This window comes from Phodopus roborovskii, unplaced genomic scaffold (genome assembly GCF_943737965.1).
Source record: "Phodopus roborovskii unplaced genomic scaffold, PHOROB, whole genome shotgun sequence".
NCBI lineage: Eukaryota > Metazoa > Chordata > Mammalia > Rodentia > Cricetidae > Phodopus > Phodopus roborovskii.
Genome location: NW_026126517.1, coordinates 48632193 through 48649406, shown reverse-complemented (window position 1 = coordinate 48649406; position 17214 = coordinate 48632193). Strand labels below are relative to the sequence as shown.

The 17214-nt window shown below is 44.7% G+C and overlaps 1 protein-coding gene across 1 annotated transcript in view; it reads right to left on the bottom strand.

Annotated features, from left to right (window-relative positions):
- The window catches only part of LOC127231696 (protogenin), a 46322-nt gene extending 30216 nt beyond the window's left edge, over nt 1-16106 (bottom strand). Inside the window, exons 1-2 of the mRNA XM_051197407.1 lie at nt 15987-16106; nt 13816-14118 (exon numbers count right to left, since the gene is read on the bottom strand). Of these exons, the coding sequence (XP_051053364.1) occupies nt 13816-14118; nt 15987-16065 (382 nt within the window). The 5' untranslated portion in view covers nt 16066-16106. The remainder of the gene's footprint in view (nt 1-13815; nt 14119-15986) is intronic.
- Nucleotides 16107-17214: the final 1108 nt, after the last annotated feature.

The window sequence follows — 17214 nt, the reverse complement described above, 5'->3', positions numbered from 1 at the left end:
CCTAATGGCTGGCCCAACAGAGAGACTGCTGTGACTGGTACACAGGAGTCGATGCTGTGATTGGTGTAAACACAAACCCTCATTTGCATAAGAGGTTTGCTGTGTCTGGCTGCACAAGCAGCACATTTGGCCTCTTGGTGAGGTAGATGCCTCTCTGGCGTTTCGACATTAGGCTCAATAAAAGGCCTCTCTCAGCTGGTCAGCTCTTGCACATTTTGGGAGAGCAGGCTAGGCTAGAAGTATGAAGAAAACAGGGGTGGGACAGAGATAGTGATGTCTACAAGTGGCTGCTGCAGGTGGCTGCCACAGAGGCAGAGCTGTGCAGTGCTGCCCACAAGCTGGGTGGGAGAGTCCAGAGTCACCAAAGCTTTGACTCGGCTGTAAGAGGGAGGGAGGAAGAGCCAGACTGCAGCCAGTAGCATTAGAAGGAGACTGATGCTTGCAGAAGCAAGGGCTTCGGGAGGAAGAAAGATAATGGAGCAACGAGGAGGAGGAAAGACAGAGGGAGGAACAGGAAAGGAATGAGGAGGGAAAAGAAAGAGGGAGGGACAGGAAAGGAAGAGGAGGGGAAAGGGGGAAGAGTAGGGAGGAAAAGGGAAGGTGGGGACGCAGGAGGACAAGGAAGTAGAAAAATCCCCATGGGCCTTGGGTCAGGGGCGATGGCAACGGTGACAAGATGACACCAGGCCTTTGCCTTTCTTTTCTATGTATGTTAGGTTTTCAGACAACTCTCGCCATGTCCAGCCCACCCTGGATCTGAACTCACGACCTCCTCGGTGTTTACATTCCAGGGGGTCACACTACAACTGGCTAGCAGTCACATTTTAGTTATGAAAAATTCTTTCAAGTCACCACAGAGTACAAAAGGATCTTTTTACAGAAAGATATGTAACAAAAGTTATATACACGTGTGTACAAACGGGGGATGGGGGAGCATTGACACAGACTATTGCCTCGACGGCAGCTAAAACTCAAGATGCCATCAGGAAATAAAGATTTGTACACATATGTGTGCGAACGCATATGCATATGCACACACACACACACACACACACACACACACACAGAGCAAACACACCTGCTCACTGTCTGATGGAATTCATGCCTGACATCATCAGATATAAACCAGTGCAGCGACTGTGGCAAAAACGCCACGAAACTATTTTGGATAGCAAAATATTTTGAAAAGCAAAAACTTAGGTTAGTGGGAGTCCCAGGTGGTGTTGTCGGCCAGTAATGGGAGCGGCCACCACATCTAGTGACCTCGGTTGTCCAGAACTCCCTGGTGGAAGCAGAGAACTGAGCCCTGGAAGTTTACTCCTGACTTCCACACACCCACTGTGTCACACACACACACACACACACACACACACACACACACACACCCATTGCATCACACACACACACTCACAATTTTTTTAACTATTTTTAAAGTAGATAATCCAGGCAATGAAACAACATAAATTACATGATATGCAGACCACAACACCCAGCTTCCTACTCCTTTCCCATCCCAGCCCACGTAAAGGAAAGTGGGAAAAATAAATAAATAAATAAATAAAACCTGTGTGTGTGTGTGTGTGTGTGTGTGTTTAACATAGGTTACATGCTCTAATTTATTTTAAGCAGACTGCTTTAAATAAAATATGGCAATACAGCTAAAAATCACATTTGGCACATTCTAATGGACCGTTTCACATTCAAAGTATTTGTTGTTGTTCAAAACCCAAGAAAAGCACAGCATTATCTCTTCCTGGATTCTGCTGGTCCTCAACCATTCTGAGAAGAAATTCTTAGAAGAAAACGGCTCTTTCCTGCTGATTTATGAGTCATTTCTTTCAACCATCACTCCTCAACAATTCTATGCAAGACGGAAGAGGCATAAGGTCCAGGGCACAGTTGCCAGGATCAGCATCTGAATGCTCCCATTCTCCGAAAGAAATAGTGTTCCGACCTTTGACATCCTGCTAAGGTGTCAAAGCAACTGCTCATAAATGTGCATCAATAACGAGGCAGAAATCAATCATTTCATTTAATCTCGTCAATTATTATGGAGTGGGACACAATGCCTCCAGAGCCTCACACAGTTCAGTCACTTAGTGGCACCAAGGCTATTTTGTTAAGTTTGTTTTCCCTGTATTACATTTTGTTGTTGTTGTTGTTTTGTTTTGTTTTTAAAAGCACAATCCTACTATCACAGATGAAAAGCATCCAACCATCTAAAGGTAATGCATCACCCATTGTTTTCTCATCTAAAACTTGAAAAAAAAAAAAACTATGCAAAATTTTAAAAAACTGTTATCACTGGATCTTCTTACATATTATGGGACAACTCTAACAATACGTCTCATGATTAAAAGTTCTCATAAGCAATTTCACAAACAGGAAATTGGCTTTATAAACAAACACTGTTACACTGAAATTTCAGGATAGGTAGATGCCTTTTATTTTTTTTCCCAAATGTTATTATTTTATGTATATGTGAACTTTGCCAGCATGGAAGTCTGTGCCCACATAAACCAGATGGGGGTATTGGATTTACAGATTGGTGTGAACTGCCATATTGGTGCTGAGAACCAAACAGATCTTTGGAAGAAACAGCTAACAATCCTAATAACCACTGAGCTGTCTCTCCAATCCTGGGGTTGTCTTTGCAGCAATGGCCTCTAGCACACAGGCAAATGACCTACTACAGTTACAACTCAGCATAGCCTGGGCAGATCATTGAAGCAAAATAAATGAACAGCTCCAAAATAAAATCACAGAACCCAAACCCTGAGTTGAGAGATCCTTTCATTGTGTGCTTTGGTTTTACTCAACTGTTTCAAATGCTTAGGTGTAAAAGAGAAACTGTTGCCATTGTTGCACATGAACAACACCCTTCCCAGGCTGTCATCAGTACACAAAATGAGCGCTGGGCTTGAAACTCAAAGGCCCAGTATTTGCCTTTCATGCTTGCAGGTCCAGGTTCCCCCAGCACAAGAAAACAAGAGAAAAAAAGTGTGGGAAAAATGAGGGGTGTTTTGTTTTTTGTTTGTTTGGTTTGGTTTTTTGAGACAGGGTTTCTCTCCTTATAGTTTTGGAGCCTGCCCTGACTCTGACCCTGTAGATCAGGCTGGCCTGGAACTCCCAGAGATCCGCCTGCCTCTTCCTCCCAAGTGCTGGGATTTTTAAAGGCATGTGACACCACCGACCTGCTTGAGTCTGTGTTAAATCTATCTCCCCTCCACCCAAGCTGACAGGCTGAAGTTCTAAAACTGTACTAGGGGAGATCTGTTTAATGGATGACAGCAAAGACTTCAATGAACTAATAATGGAGCTCGCTAATGGCCTCACATACTTCCGTCAGCATTAATTTTAAACAGCACATTCCCCCAGGCAGAACTGTATAGCATTCATGCACATAAAATATAATGTCAGTTTAACCGTATACATGACATTAACTCAGTTTCTGATAATTATTTGGACATTGTTGGAATGGTCAAGAAAGATCAAAAGTGAGGCAATACTGTGGTTTCTGTCCAGCCCACTGCTCCCATTATGTGTGGCTCATAAAGTATTTGTGTAAAAAAAAAAAAAAAAAACCTCTAAGATGCTATCTTACTAAATCATAGCTAAGCAGTATGGTTTTGCCTTTTCAAACAGTATCAACGGGGCTGGGGCATTGCTTGCCACACCAGCAGGGACTGGAATTCCAAATCCTCAGAGCCTATGAAGAAGCTAGCTGTGGCCATAAGCACCGGTAATTCCAGTACTGGTGGGGGTAGACACACAGGAAGATCTCTGTAGCTTGCTGGCCACTTGGGCTCACATCTCGCTTGACTCCCAGACTCCCACGCCAAACACCTAAAACTAACATCTCATGCCCTTGCCCCTGCATTCTGTCTCTCAGCTGATGGCAACACCACTTACGAGGTCACACAGATGAGGACACCAGCAGAAGGGCCAGGCTCTACTTTACTTTCTGTTACTGTGATAAAACCCTGACAAAAAGCAACTTGATCCATCCAGGCGGTGGTGGTGCACACCTTTGATCCCAGCACTCAAGGCCGAGGCAGGCAGATCTGTGAGTTTGAGGCCAGCCCGGTCTACAGAGTGACAGCTAGGATGACAGAGAAACCAAAATAAATGAAGATAACTTGAAGAGGAAAAGGTTTATTTCATCTTCCAGCTCTCAGGTCTCTATCATGGCGGGAGGTCAGAGAAGGAACTCAAGGTAGGAGCCAAAGCAGAGACCATGAAGGACGGCTGCTTATTAGGCTTGCTCCTCCTGGCTTACTCAGCCTGATTCCTTATAAAACCCAGGACCACCTGCCTAAGCATGGCAGCACCCTCAGTAGGCAGTGCCCTCCCACATCAATCATTCATCAGGAAGATATTCCCACAGACTTGCCTACCGGGAATCTGAAAGGAGCCAATCCCTCCTCTTTCCCGGGTGACTCTAACTTGTGTCAAATTGACAAAAAAAAAAAACTACCAATCTGCACACTATGCAGGGATGAGATCTAGAGTTCAGATCCTAAGCACCACAAAGATAGTGGGCAAGGGTGGCAGCTCCTCTGTAATCCCAGGGCTTAGAAGGCAGAGACTGGACCCCGAATGCTAGCTACACTACCAGGATCATAAGCTCTGGCTTCAGTGAGAGATCAATAAAATAAAACCACCTCAAATAAAATGAAGATCGGTGGAGAAAAACACTGAATACCTTTTTGCTGTTGCTGTTTGTTTTGGTTTGGTTTTTCCAGACAGACAAACTAAAGCTGAGGAAGCTTGTCACTACTATTCTACAGGAAATACTACAGGGAGCCTGACAGATTGAAAAGGAAGGACGCAGGTCTCAAATCGACCCAAACACATCAGCGCCACCTATTTTTCACTTAAAATGTATTTTGTTTTCATTTATGTGAACATATGTGTCTGTATACATCTATGCACATGTGTGTAGGGCCTGGCAGAGGCCAGGTGATGGTGACACAATACCCTGGAGCTAGAGTTACAGGTGGTTGTGAGCTGCCTGATGCCAGTGCTGGGAAATAAAATGGGGGTCTCTGGAAGAGCAGGAGAGGCTAACCACTGAGCAATCCCTTCATCCCGGCAGTATCCATCTGGCCCTCTTACTTTATTTAGGATGTGTGTGCAAGCTCAAATGGGAGATCCTGTCTCAATTTACAAGTTGGAGAATGATCAGAATACCTAACACCAACCTCTGGCCTTCACACACACACACACACACACACACACACACACACACACACACACCACAAATGCATGAAAACGAAAGAGCATTTCCCCCCCTATTCTAAATCGACTTTGAGGTCAGTATTTTAATCTGAATTACTTTAAACCTAATCAAATAGACTCACACTAATTCTGACTGAAAGCCGGGAAAAATTAACCCTTATCATATTAATAGAAACTGTGTCATCTGCTCTACACAAATGCATTAGCAAAGCTCTCAGGAGAAAGTCGTAACTATATTTTTAAAATGCTGAATCAATACACATTAGGATTTACCATTAATATTTATAAAGTCGTGTGTCACAGGTGCAAATTTTCAAAGAAACAGCCATATAGAACTGAACAGTCCCCAACAAAATGATAATACCCTTTCCTAGAGTCTTAAAAATAGGGGTTGGAGAGATGACTTGTGGTTAAGAGGACCTGAACAATTGCCTTCAATACAGTTCCAGAGGATCTTACTCCCTCATCTAGCCTCTAAAGGAACTGCACGCACATGGTGCATGAATACATACACACAAGCAAACACCCACGTACATAAAATAAAAAGAAATCATAAAAAAAGGAATACAGTTAGTGGTCCTAGTAAAGCTGGGATTAGAGATGTTAATGAAGTGAATTCTTGCAATGGAGAAGGTCCAGGATTTAATCCCTAGTACCATGAAAACAAACATAAACAAATAAAATACAAGTATCTAAATTGTCTGCATTTGGCTTTAAACCTCCCATGAACAAAGTTTAAAATGGTGTATTAAATACCAGCCAAGTTACTTTAATTTTCTTCTCAGGGACTTAAATGGTTCTGTTACAATAGAGCTGAACAAAATCTCATCGAGTAAATACTCAGGGCTGATGAGATGGCTTGGGGAGTAAAGTGTCTGTTGCACAAGCATGAGGACCCAAGTTCTGCTCTCTCACATTCACATAAAGCAGGTACAAAAGCATGCACTGTAACCCCAGAACCAGGGAAACAGAGACAGGAGGGTCTCTGGGGCTCTGGCTACCCAGAACACCAAGTTAATGAGTTCAGGCTCAGTGAGTCTCCAAGTCTGGAAAAACAGGTGGGAAGAGGCTAAAGAACACACTAGATATTGACCTCTGGCCTCTTCAAGCACATGCCAACACATGTATCCACAGGCATACCTATGAGCATGTACACATATTTGCGCGCGTGCGTGTACACACACACGCACACACACACGCACACACACACACGCACACGCACGCACGCACACACGCACGCAAATATGAACACACACCTTGACATCTTGAGAAAGATGAAGACTAAAATCTACCAGATTCCTTTCCTGCCACTAATAAGTAATCTAAAACAAATATTTTAAAAACAGTCACTTGAAATGTTATCTGCAAGCTTCCTTGTGTGCTGGTAAACACCAGTCAAGCCCAGTGCCTTCCTCTGTCCTTGGCTCTGGGGTCCTCTCAAGATGCTGCCATCCATGCCAGGTGGTGGTACACACCTTTAATCCCAGCACTCTGGAAGCAAAGGCAGGCAGATGTCTTGAATTTGAGGCCAGCCTGGTCTCCAGAGCAAGTTCCAGGACAGACAGAGCTACACAGAGAAATCCTACCTTGGGGAAAAAAAACAAGGATACCATCCTGGCATCATTATGAGCAGAAGTTAAAAGGCTCCTGCTCAAAACAAGAGGAGGGTACTGCTGATTTACACGAAGAGGCTTGTGTTTGCCATGCATCCACATGCTACCACATAGTCAACACTGTGTGGCCTGTCAATGCCACACAATGTGCAGGACACCCCCAAGACACTCTCCTGGATAGAAGTTTCCTTCCACCCACAAAAGTATCAGCGGTCCTCAAACAGGAGTGTCTGGGATTTTCTGGTTGTCACAGAAGGACTGGGAGGGACTTAAAGGCCAGAGATGCTAGAACACAGTATAGAAGCCACCAGATAATAGTGAGGCATTGTCTGGCCCAATTTTCGAACTATGCCAAAGCTTAGGAACCCTGAGAATGTCACCCACCTTTATAAACATTTTCCTGAGGCCTGGGGGTGGGGGGGGCAGTTGGTAGCACAAACATCCCTGAGTTCTACTATGATCTGAGTACCACTAAAAAATTACAAACCAAATGTCAGTAGGACAGATTCAAGGGTCTGCTACCAAGCCTGAGGACCCGGATTCAATTCCCAGCTCTCACAGAGTGGAAGGAGACAGCTGAGTCGTGCATGCTGCCCTCCATACTCCTGATATTTCACAAATACATATCACACACACACACACACTTTAAAGCAGTGCTACAGAAGAAAAATTTTAAATAACTATGATAGGGGTGGGGAGATGGCTCAGTGGTTAAGACAACTAACTGGCTTCTCTTGCAGAGGACCCAGATTCAATTCCCAGCACTCACAAGGCACTCACAATTGCTCTTAACACCAGTTCCAGAAGATCCAATGCCTTCTTCTGGACGTACAGACACCAGGCACACACATGGTGCACAGAAATACATGAAGACAAACACACTCATACACATGAGATAAACAAATAAATCTTTTAAAAAGTGCTACTCAGCCAGGTGGTGGTGCACACCTTTCATCCCAGCACTCGGGAGGCAGAGAGAGGCAGGTGGATCTCTGTGAGTTTGAGGCCAGCCTGGTCTACACGGTGAGTTTTGTGACAGCTAGGACTCTTACACAAAGAAGTTGTCACAGGAAAAAAAAGATTCTGTTTTCCACAGTGCCGAGCACTAACCCCAGTGAGGACACAGGTGCAAAGCCAAGGTCCCAAACAGTGCCTGCACGCCCGTCTCCTGATTAATCTAACCAGCACCAATGTTGAAGCTGCCAAACAAACACTTTAGAAAGGGCAAGTCCTCTAGAAACAAAAACCAAACATTTTAAATTCATGCCTTCTGTTCAGTCTGTAAGAATTTGGCTTTTTAAGGTTCATCAAAAGCAGTTTCTAAGAATCAGAGATTTTTTTTTCTTTAAAAAAAAATTAATGTAAAAGTCAGGAAAAATTTGGAAGGTTAGTACAAGATCTTTCCAGGGTGTGGCCTCCACCCTCTCTGCAAGCACAGCCCACCAGCACCTCGCATCACAGCCCTGGGGAGACTGTGGTACATTTTTACCTGTTTCACACAACATCTCCATCAGCTACATCCCTCTTCAAGCTGTGCCAGGAACTGCAAACATGCCAATGGCTGCATCACTAGCTGTTTCCTTTCTTACTTACCAAGGTGTGAAGATACTTTACAGCGAAGGGGCCAGGCAATATAAACTCAAAGGATTAAAATAAGACTTACCTCAGAGGTTTGTAAGAATTTTTTTCTAACTGAAGTCATCGAAGTGAAGTTGCTTTGCTTTTTTTGTTGTTGTTGTTGTTTTTTTTTTGGTTTTTCAAGACAGAGTTTCTGTGTAACAGCTCTGACTGTACTAGAACTCACTTTGTAGACCAGGCTGGCCTCGAACTCACAGAGGTCCACTTGCCTCTGCCTCCCAAGTGCTGGCTTTATAGGTGTGAGCCACCACACATGGCTTGCCCCCCCCTTTAAGATTTTTTTTTTAATTTTATGATTATTAGTGTTTTGCCTCCATGTATGTCTGTGTGAGGCGATCAGAAGCCCTGGAACAGGAGCTTCAGACAGGTATCAACTGCCATGTGGTTGCTGGGAATTGAACCCTTCCAGAGGTGGAAGGGCAGCCAGTGCTCTTAACCAACAAGCCATCTCTCCAGCCCTGCTTGCTGCCCTTATAGAGACCAGAATTCAGTTTCCAATATCCACATCAAAATGCTCACAAATGTCTGACACACCTTCCATTTCCAGATCCAGCAGCATCCATGGGTACCAGGCATGTATATAGTACATATACTTGCAGGCAGGCACATGGACACAAAATAAAAATAAATATTTCTTTTTAAAGAGATCAAGTATGACTCAACATGGCTGATTATTTTGCAAGTAAGTCATCATCAGTTTTCTAGCTGAATCCTTGCTAGTTTACTGTTTACTAGATCCTGGCTGAGCAACTCCGGCTATAAGATAAGCTCTTGTCTCCTAACTGTAGTTAAAAATGTGGCTTTCACAGAGGTAACCTCAAGCGCATTTGATTTACTAACTGAAAGTCTCAATTAAAAGATTAGTTTTCGGCTAGTCTCTTAAATTGCTGAGAGCTTCCCCCACAAGCCCAGCTGTTGAATTTGTTTTGTACAAACAACCCTTGGCTGTGAAGATCTTTCTTTGGATTCAACAGAGACAGCAGACCAAAAGGGTATAGATCCAGGACTCTTTTAAGATTTCCTTTTAAAAAATGGGCAGAAATAAAACAAACACATTTGTGGTGTGTGTGTGTGTGTGTGTGTGTGTGTGTGTTCAAGAAACATAGAACTCTACCCCCTTGCTGGACTCTGATTTGCTTCTAAAACAAAAACAAAAAAATCCTCCAACTTTGAAAAGAGGGAGATAGTGTTACAAGTGGCAGAAAATGAGACATGAATCACACATAAAGAAGGAAAAACTGGTTCCCTGACCCAGAGATTATCAGGCCCCAGATAAGCAGACCTCAAGCAGAGAGACCTTCAGAGAGTCCAGCACCGGCGTAAAGCCTGCAGGACCAGGTGTATGCAGCTTTTACTGAGTTAACTTCATGTATCCAGGACAACTGACAGTAACTTAAACAGATCATTCAAACCACACGCTCTCTAGGACATCAGGAAGCAGAAACTACAATTTATTTCTATAGGGTTAGCAGACCAGTCTCTCAAAATACCTGTTTCATTCTCTTTATTTTTTCCAAACTCCAGCATCTTTGAGTTCCGGGTTAGAGCTGCTGAATTGGGGGGGGGGTGACTGCTAAGAGCTTTTGTGCCCCACAGACAAAAGACCGGGCCTCTGAGTCCACAAACCCCACTGGGACAGGGATGCTGTAGAAAAATTTTGCCAGTTTTGGGTTCAGAATCTCTAATAATATCCAAATATCTGAGCTATATTTTCATATTCTTATTCTTTTTTTCATATGCCATACCATCCTCTTTTTCCAAACATCATTTCAAATATTCTTTACATTTCAAATTAAACTTTGAGTGGTAATTGATAAATTACTCTTTAAGGCAGAAAAACATACCCACAAAATAAAAATCCTTGAAAGTTCATCTTAAACTGAAACAGAAGCATTTTATTCATGAGAAACATATCTTACTAAAGGCAAGGATTCTTACCCCTTAAAAGTTATAGAAATGGCTCGCCTAAACATCACTGGGGCTAAAACTAATCTCAAATTTTTAAGAAGCATTATGAAGTTAAGGTAATTCCTCTGTTCTTCCATCTACAATTTCTTTTTTGTCTTTGCTCAAGATAAAAAAAAAAAAAAAAATCATGAAAACACCAAGAAAGACAGGACAGATTTGTGCTCTCATCCTACCTAGGGGCTTCGATCCCCACCTTTTATGGAAAGGAGACAAACATGAAGCTTCCTGTTCAATCCTCACTGATGGCCAGACTTTTAACATCACAGAGTACACCCGCCTCCTCCTTTACTTCCCTTATCTTAATTTAAACTTGTTGAAATATGAGACTGTTTAAAACACACTAATGCTTTCCTATGAGATTCATCTTACGCCAGCATTAAGAAGGCTAGAAACATCAAGACAGCTCTCCGGTCATTTGGTATCCCTAAAATATTTTAATTGCAGTGTTTATATAAGGAAGACTTAGCACTCTAGTAGGTGAAATTTTGATCCACTAAATCTTAACATAGTTACGTTTATAGGTCCTATTTTAATGTCCTGATTACTATTATATGCAACTAGAAAAAGGGCTCCCAACATCCTTCACCTCTTTTCAAATTACATGAAAATGTAAAAAGGGGACGATAAAATGGCTATCAATAGAAAGGATTACTTTAAAAAAAAAAAGTAACTATATATTACTTTAACCCTATGTTTTCCTTTTTAAACCGGGATGCCTTAGCAAAGCTAAACTAGATGCATTCTTTTGTGCTTGGGTGAACAACCGGAAAGCCAAGCCTCCAGGCCTTGGGGAAGGACCCTGTGCTGATGTGCTGGGAGATAAGGCCCCACAGTGACACTTAAGGAAGGGCCTGCTTGCATTCGAATTTCTGCATTCCTCAAGAACAATTCATGGCAATAAGCAACTTTGCAGAAGAGCTACATGAAAGCTGGGGCCAATGAATGAGGGTCATCTGCTCTTTATCACAGGGTAAACCTCACCCCGGCCAGTGTCTAACCTTTTAACCTTGCCGATTCCTAATTTACACATGAATAATGGAATTCTGGCCCAGAGTGCAACTTTCCGCTTCTAGCGGCTAAATTCAGAAACTAAAACTCAGGCTGTGTGTTAAAAAAAAAAAAAAAAAAAAAAGCCCTAGAGTGGCACAGATTAAAGTTTTAGATTACAGGTCGCCTACCACCACTAAACCGAAAGATGCATTCTCTCATAAAACTACTAAGAAAACAAAAAGAACACACTTGTACCCTGCTGTTATCAGTAAGTGGGGGAACTAGCTTTAAAAAACACACACAGAAACAACAGAATGCCCGCTTAATGCTCTGCTCTTCCTGACCACTTTGGATAACATCTGCACAGGAAGAGTGATTACAGCCCCTGTCACAAGACAGGGCCCCTTAAACAGCAAAACTGTATGGATCCAGGATCGCTGCTGAGAGCCTTCTTAAAGAAAAATCTAAATTTAAACCCACTGTTCCATCTGGGAAGTTCTGCTTGTTTCTCAGGGCTTGTGAGCTCAGTGAGTAAATAAACATTTCTAAGACAGGGTCTTGATACATAGTCCTAACTGGCCTAGAACTCCTGCCTCAGCCTCCCACATGATGGGATCGAAGGTATGCCCCACAATACTGTGTAAAGTGATTAATATGTAAACAGGTATTACTAATAAAAAAATTTAAAGATACGAAAATGTGATACTCAAAATGTTATGTTTTTTGAATTAGATTTTTTTTGCGTGTGGAGTGTTGGTTTAGGTTTGAACTGAACCCAGACACGCATCATGCCAAGCACACACTCTTCAACACTGTGTCACTAACCCTACCTCTGGTCCTAATATGTGCTTCATTTCAGCTTTTATTTATGGGGTCAGAAAGCAGGGTGAGTTGTGGGATTCTGCCAGGCTTCTCAGGAGGTCCTGGAAGCAAGTGTGGTTCTGATAAATGTTTGTCTTTTAAGCCCTGTCTACTCCCCTCTGCCACCCACTTCCCCACAAACGCAACACAAACTACAGTTCCTTGGCATGAAAAAGTTTTGAAAAAGAAAATGATTCCACCAATCTGAAAAGACGGGAACAGAAGAACCCCAGGGTGATTGCACATCACACAAGACTCAAATGAACCAGACATAAGGATAAAATGCACAGTCTCCTCAAAGTGATACTGTACAGCGAAACCAGTGCTCAATGAAAGAAAGATTTCAATGGCCAGCGATCAAAACCCAAGGAAAACAGCAGGGGGGCACTGGGGGTGGAGTTTACCAGAAATCTCAGGGTTGTGTCTTCCACAGCACGGGTGGGAGGTGGGTCTAGGCTTGGAAGCATCTCTAATTTGCCAACATAGTTCAACAAGAGTATCTCTCTGCAATTATTTTCTACACTTCATCATCATCACACAATTACATCAATTACCTCTATTAAGTGCAGCAGAAATATGCCCCTGAGCTGTAGTTAAGTCACCTGGGAAACTCAAAGCCATCCTCAGAGGAACTTCGATTGTGGAGACCTTGAATAAACCACTCCCTAAAGGTTATATGGTTATCTCAAGAACACACTCTTCCTGTTGTATGCTTTATGAATGGGTCAGTGTGTACATAGTGCAAAAATCTGCCCTCTGGAGGTTAACAGCATAGCTAGAGCTGTAAAACTCTTTTCTAACACCTCACTTCGTTGGGTGCATGGCTTGGTCACCCGAAGAGGAGCTCCCTTACCTGACACCTAGCCCCTCCTGACACCCAGCAGTTACCAGGCCAACCACCACCCAATGGGTCATAAGGCTGACAGTTGCTCAGATGAAGTTAATACAAAGGAAATCCTTAGACATGATAACTGGAGAAAATAAATGAGCAGATCTGGTTTAATTCCATTAGGCCTAATACAGAAATGGTCTTGATCTCTTCTCTCCCAGCTGGAAAAGGCTCGAAATACTCAAAGGCTTTGGAGTTACTGACCAATTCCTTCTCTTACAATCAAGAAGCAACATGGGTGACCTAAGAGCGGTCTGAAAGATGGAAGGTTAGCACTCGGGAGCCAGCAGCAAGATTTGTTTGTGATTGTTTCCATTCAATGATTTCCAAAAGGTTGAAACTTTACCACAAACTTCCTCATGTAATTCTTACAGTGTGCGACACTTGAAATTAAGACAGTCACCTGCCATTTTCAAACTCTAATTTGAATTGGTTTATGTAGTTTTTGCACACCTCCGTCAGCGCCAGCTATTAGCAACCCTGGTGAAATTCTTAACGTTATGTATGATTGTAGTGCTACTCATAAGCCAAACAAAAAACAAAAAACAAAACAAACAAACAAAAAACCCTTTTAACAGAAAACTGTTACCACCAAGAAGAACTTAAAACACTTACTTGACAGTGTCAGATGAGCTTTCTGACTGAGAATGGCCCCGTATTTGTTCACTGCCAAGCACTGATAAAATCCTTCATCCGACTGCTCTCCTCGCCTGCCTTCCATCTCACTGATGTGCAAAGAGCCGTTAGATAGAACCTGGATCCGTTTATTTTCAGACAGTTTTGCTCCATTTTTCATCCACGTGACCTTAATGGGACCTTCTCCATGAGCCTGGCAATCTAAAGACACCGACTCTTTCCTTGTGACAGTTATATCCTGTGGTTCTTTCACGAAAAACAGTTCACTAAAGCTCCACACTCCTGTAAAGAAAAGGGGGGGGGTGTCCAAAATTACAAGTATAAAATCATTTAGCACACAACTGTAGAACACATATTTGTGGTATAAGGCAGTTTCTCCAGCCATGATGGTTAACTTCCAAGGACCTTAATAACTGCAAGCCCTTTCAACAAGTCAGAGAAGCTGCCCTTTCCAAGTCTACACTCAAAACATGGGGAAGACTCTGATAACTTCTATGAAGCCTAAGAATCTGGTTCTCAGGTTTCTGGTCAGAGACCCAAAATCATCAGAACTCACTAGCACAAGCCATTTGCTACTTTTACAAGCTTGTCAAAAAGATCTTGAACAGGGTTAAGTCATAAAAGTCTAATTTTACAAGAAATCATTAGCAAAACTCCAACTCTGTGAACAAGCGAGTTTATTTCCTTGTCTCTTGAAGTGTTTTGGAAAACCCGGCACCTACTTCTTTGGGAAGTGCGTTTATCTTTTGTGACAAATTACAAGTTTGCATTTTTTTTCTATGTGCCCTGTTACAGCAGGGATGCTGTCTCTGCTCCTTAAGAGAAATCCATTTACTTCATTTCTGCCGAGCCAGCTAGGTATTTAAAGGGCACACAATAGACTTTGAAAAGTCGGTAACTCTGGCTGCTTGTGCTCAGTGGGTGATCGGATTAGGAAACCTTTATTTCACTTTTTTCGAGCTACCAACTGTTGGAAAAAATGCGTGACTAATTGGTCCTTACTGTCTAATAGGGATAGGAGATTGCTTAATCAACCAATACACATTTTTATCAGAGCAGAGGAAATGCTTTATCCAAGCACACACAAGCTTCTGGTTCCCCGGAATAAAGCATTTTTTGCCTCTTGCGTTTAGAGCAAAAGTACATTAACCTGAGCCAACTTGAAGTTAGGGGTCTTGATGAGAGTTCTGGCTTTTTTAAACACTTCTTCTGGTCAGTTTGAAGCCCTGATTACAAATACCCAGCAATGATTTATCTGTTTCTCATCAAGACAGATCCTGAAAACCTCAGTCTGGAGCTCCGAACTTCCACTAAGGTCCGCCCAGGGGAGCTACCCCAACAGCCCCAAGCAGCATGCAACCACTCCGGAAGACGCCCATTGTGTTTCTGAGCCGCATCCTACTTTGATCCTTTCTCTTGCTAACTGAAACTAACTCTTCCAGAAAAAAAGAAAAAAGAAGAAGAAAAAATTGTTTGTAACTTATAAATAACTCAAGCCCCTTAACACCTTTTCAAATCCCCTCCTTCCCCACTTTATACGTTTCCGTCTTTGAAGAAACCAAGACTGAAGAGATAAATAAATTTATCCAAGTTTGTCCATGGCTAATCTGGAGGTTTCAGGGTCCTCCAGCCGGAACCCCAAAGACCTACATGCAGAAAATAAGTTCTGTCCAGACACCTTCCCCCTGCCTCTCTGGAGGCACAAAATGGGCCACACAACTTTCAAGCTCCTTCTCGTTGCAATTCCACCCTCCCATCTCCTTGCTCAGTTTCGAACTGCGGAAGCGGGGGGCGTCCGGCTCGGCCACCCCCGCGACCTGGGGGACCCATTGCAAACCCTAGAAACGGCGCGCAATCGCGGCTACCCCCTGCGCGGCGAGGCTGCCACTCAGGAAACAATATAAATAAAACCACGTGCGGCCGCGGCCCCGAACGCAGCGCGGAACCCCGGGCTGGCCGCAGCGCGGACAATGGCGTGAGCAAGGCGAGTGGACAGCAGCCCCGGGGAGACTTGGCCTCAGCCGAGGATTGCTCGGAGCGCGCATCCCGAGGGAACCCCGGGCCTGCCGCACCACCCGGATACATCCCTGCCTGTCCCCGTCCCCCTCCCCGCGCACGGTCGCGCACACTCGCTCGGGGAGCGCGCCCACCTGGAAGCCAGCCGAGCGGCGGCAGCAGCAGCAGTAACAGCAGCAGGGGCGGCATCCCCGGGCGCACGGGAGGCGCCATTCAGCGGGGCTGCGCGGGCATGCTCCCGGGCCGTGCGCCCGCTGCTCCCGCTGCTTTCCTGGACCCGCAGCTCCTGCTGCACCCGCTGCTCCGGCGTGGCTAGGCGACGCGCCGCTTGCAGGCGCACGGACCCCCGTGCGCGCGCCAGGCCGCGGGGACCACGCGCGTCGCGTCCAGCCCCGGGCGGAGGGAGGCTGCAGAGGGCGGCGCAGTGGACAGCCTGGTCGGCCGGGGACTACTTTCTACATCTGGCCCCTGGGCCCCCGCACGGCGAGGTCGGCGCTGCTGGCGGAGGGACACGCTGCGATCTTTTGGGCGACCCCGAGGACAGGGGGAGGGCCCCACTGGACAATGCACCTGGGGGTCAGGCCCCCGCCCCTCAGCCTGCGCGCCACGGCCGGCCACCGGGCCACAAAGGCCAATCCTCCTGGCCGCGGCCAGCCCCCCGGGGCCCTTCTCCCTCCTGCCGGCCAGTTGAGGATTCTGCACCGAGGAGGGGGGTGGGGTGGAGGGATGGTGTTGAGAGATGTGGAAAGGCCGGAGACTTCTCCCCTGATGGCCCCCTGCCCATCCCCCTGCTTTGCTCACCCGCCCAGGCCCTGTTCAGGGAAGTCCAGTTCCCACTTCTGAGGCTTGTCAGCGCCCCTGGAGGCATTCTATGGTGACAACCCCCACACACACTCACTACCACCCACATTTGGAGACTTCTTATCATCCCTGGTCTCATCAGATAACAGCCTTGGCTCGAAAATCATCTAAGAGTCCTAAAACTAGCAGTTACCTTCGGGAGAGAATTTTTTAACTCTGCTTCAAGTTAATTAAGTTTTTAATGTGTGAGAACTAAGCGTTTAAAGGCCCTTGTCCTGGGAATAGAGTCGAGATCAGAATGTGTCCAGAGCTTGGTATTCGAGGCCAGACTTTGGTGGGTTACCTGCTTTAAAGAGTTAGGCTGATGAAACAAAACACCAAAGATGGGAATTTGTTCACAGTTCTTGAAGTTAATTAAGGATAACCAGAGGAGTCGAAACGTACATTTAAAGAGGGCAAACAGGGGGGCTACCCGTATGGAGCCCACAGAGCCTTTACATGTGGATTAGCGTTTGCTAATCCCGATCTAAATCTTCCGCACATGACGAGGGCACAGGCTAA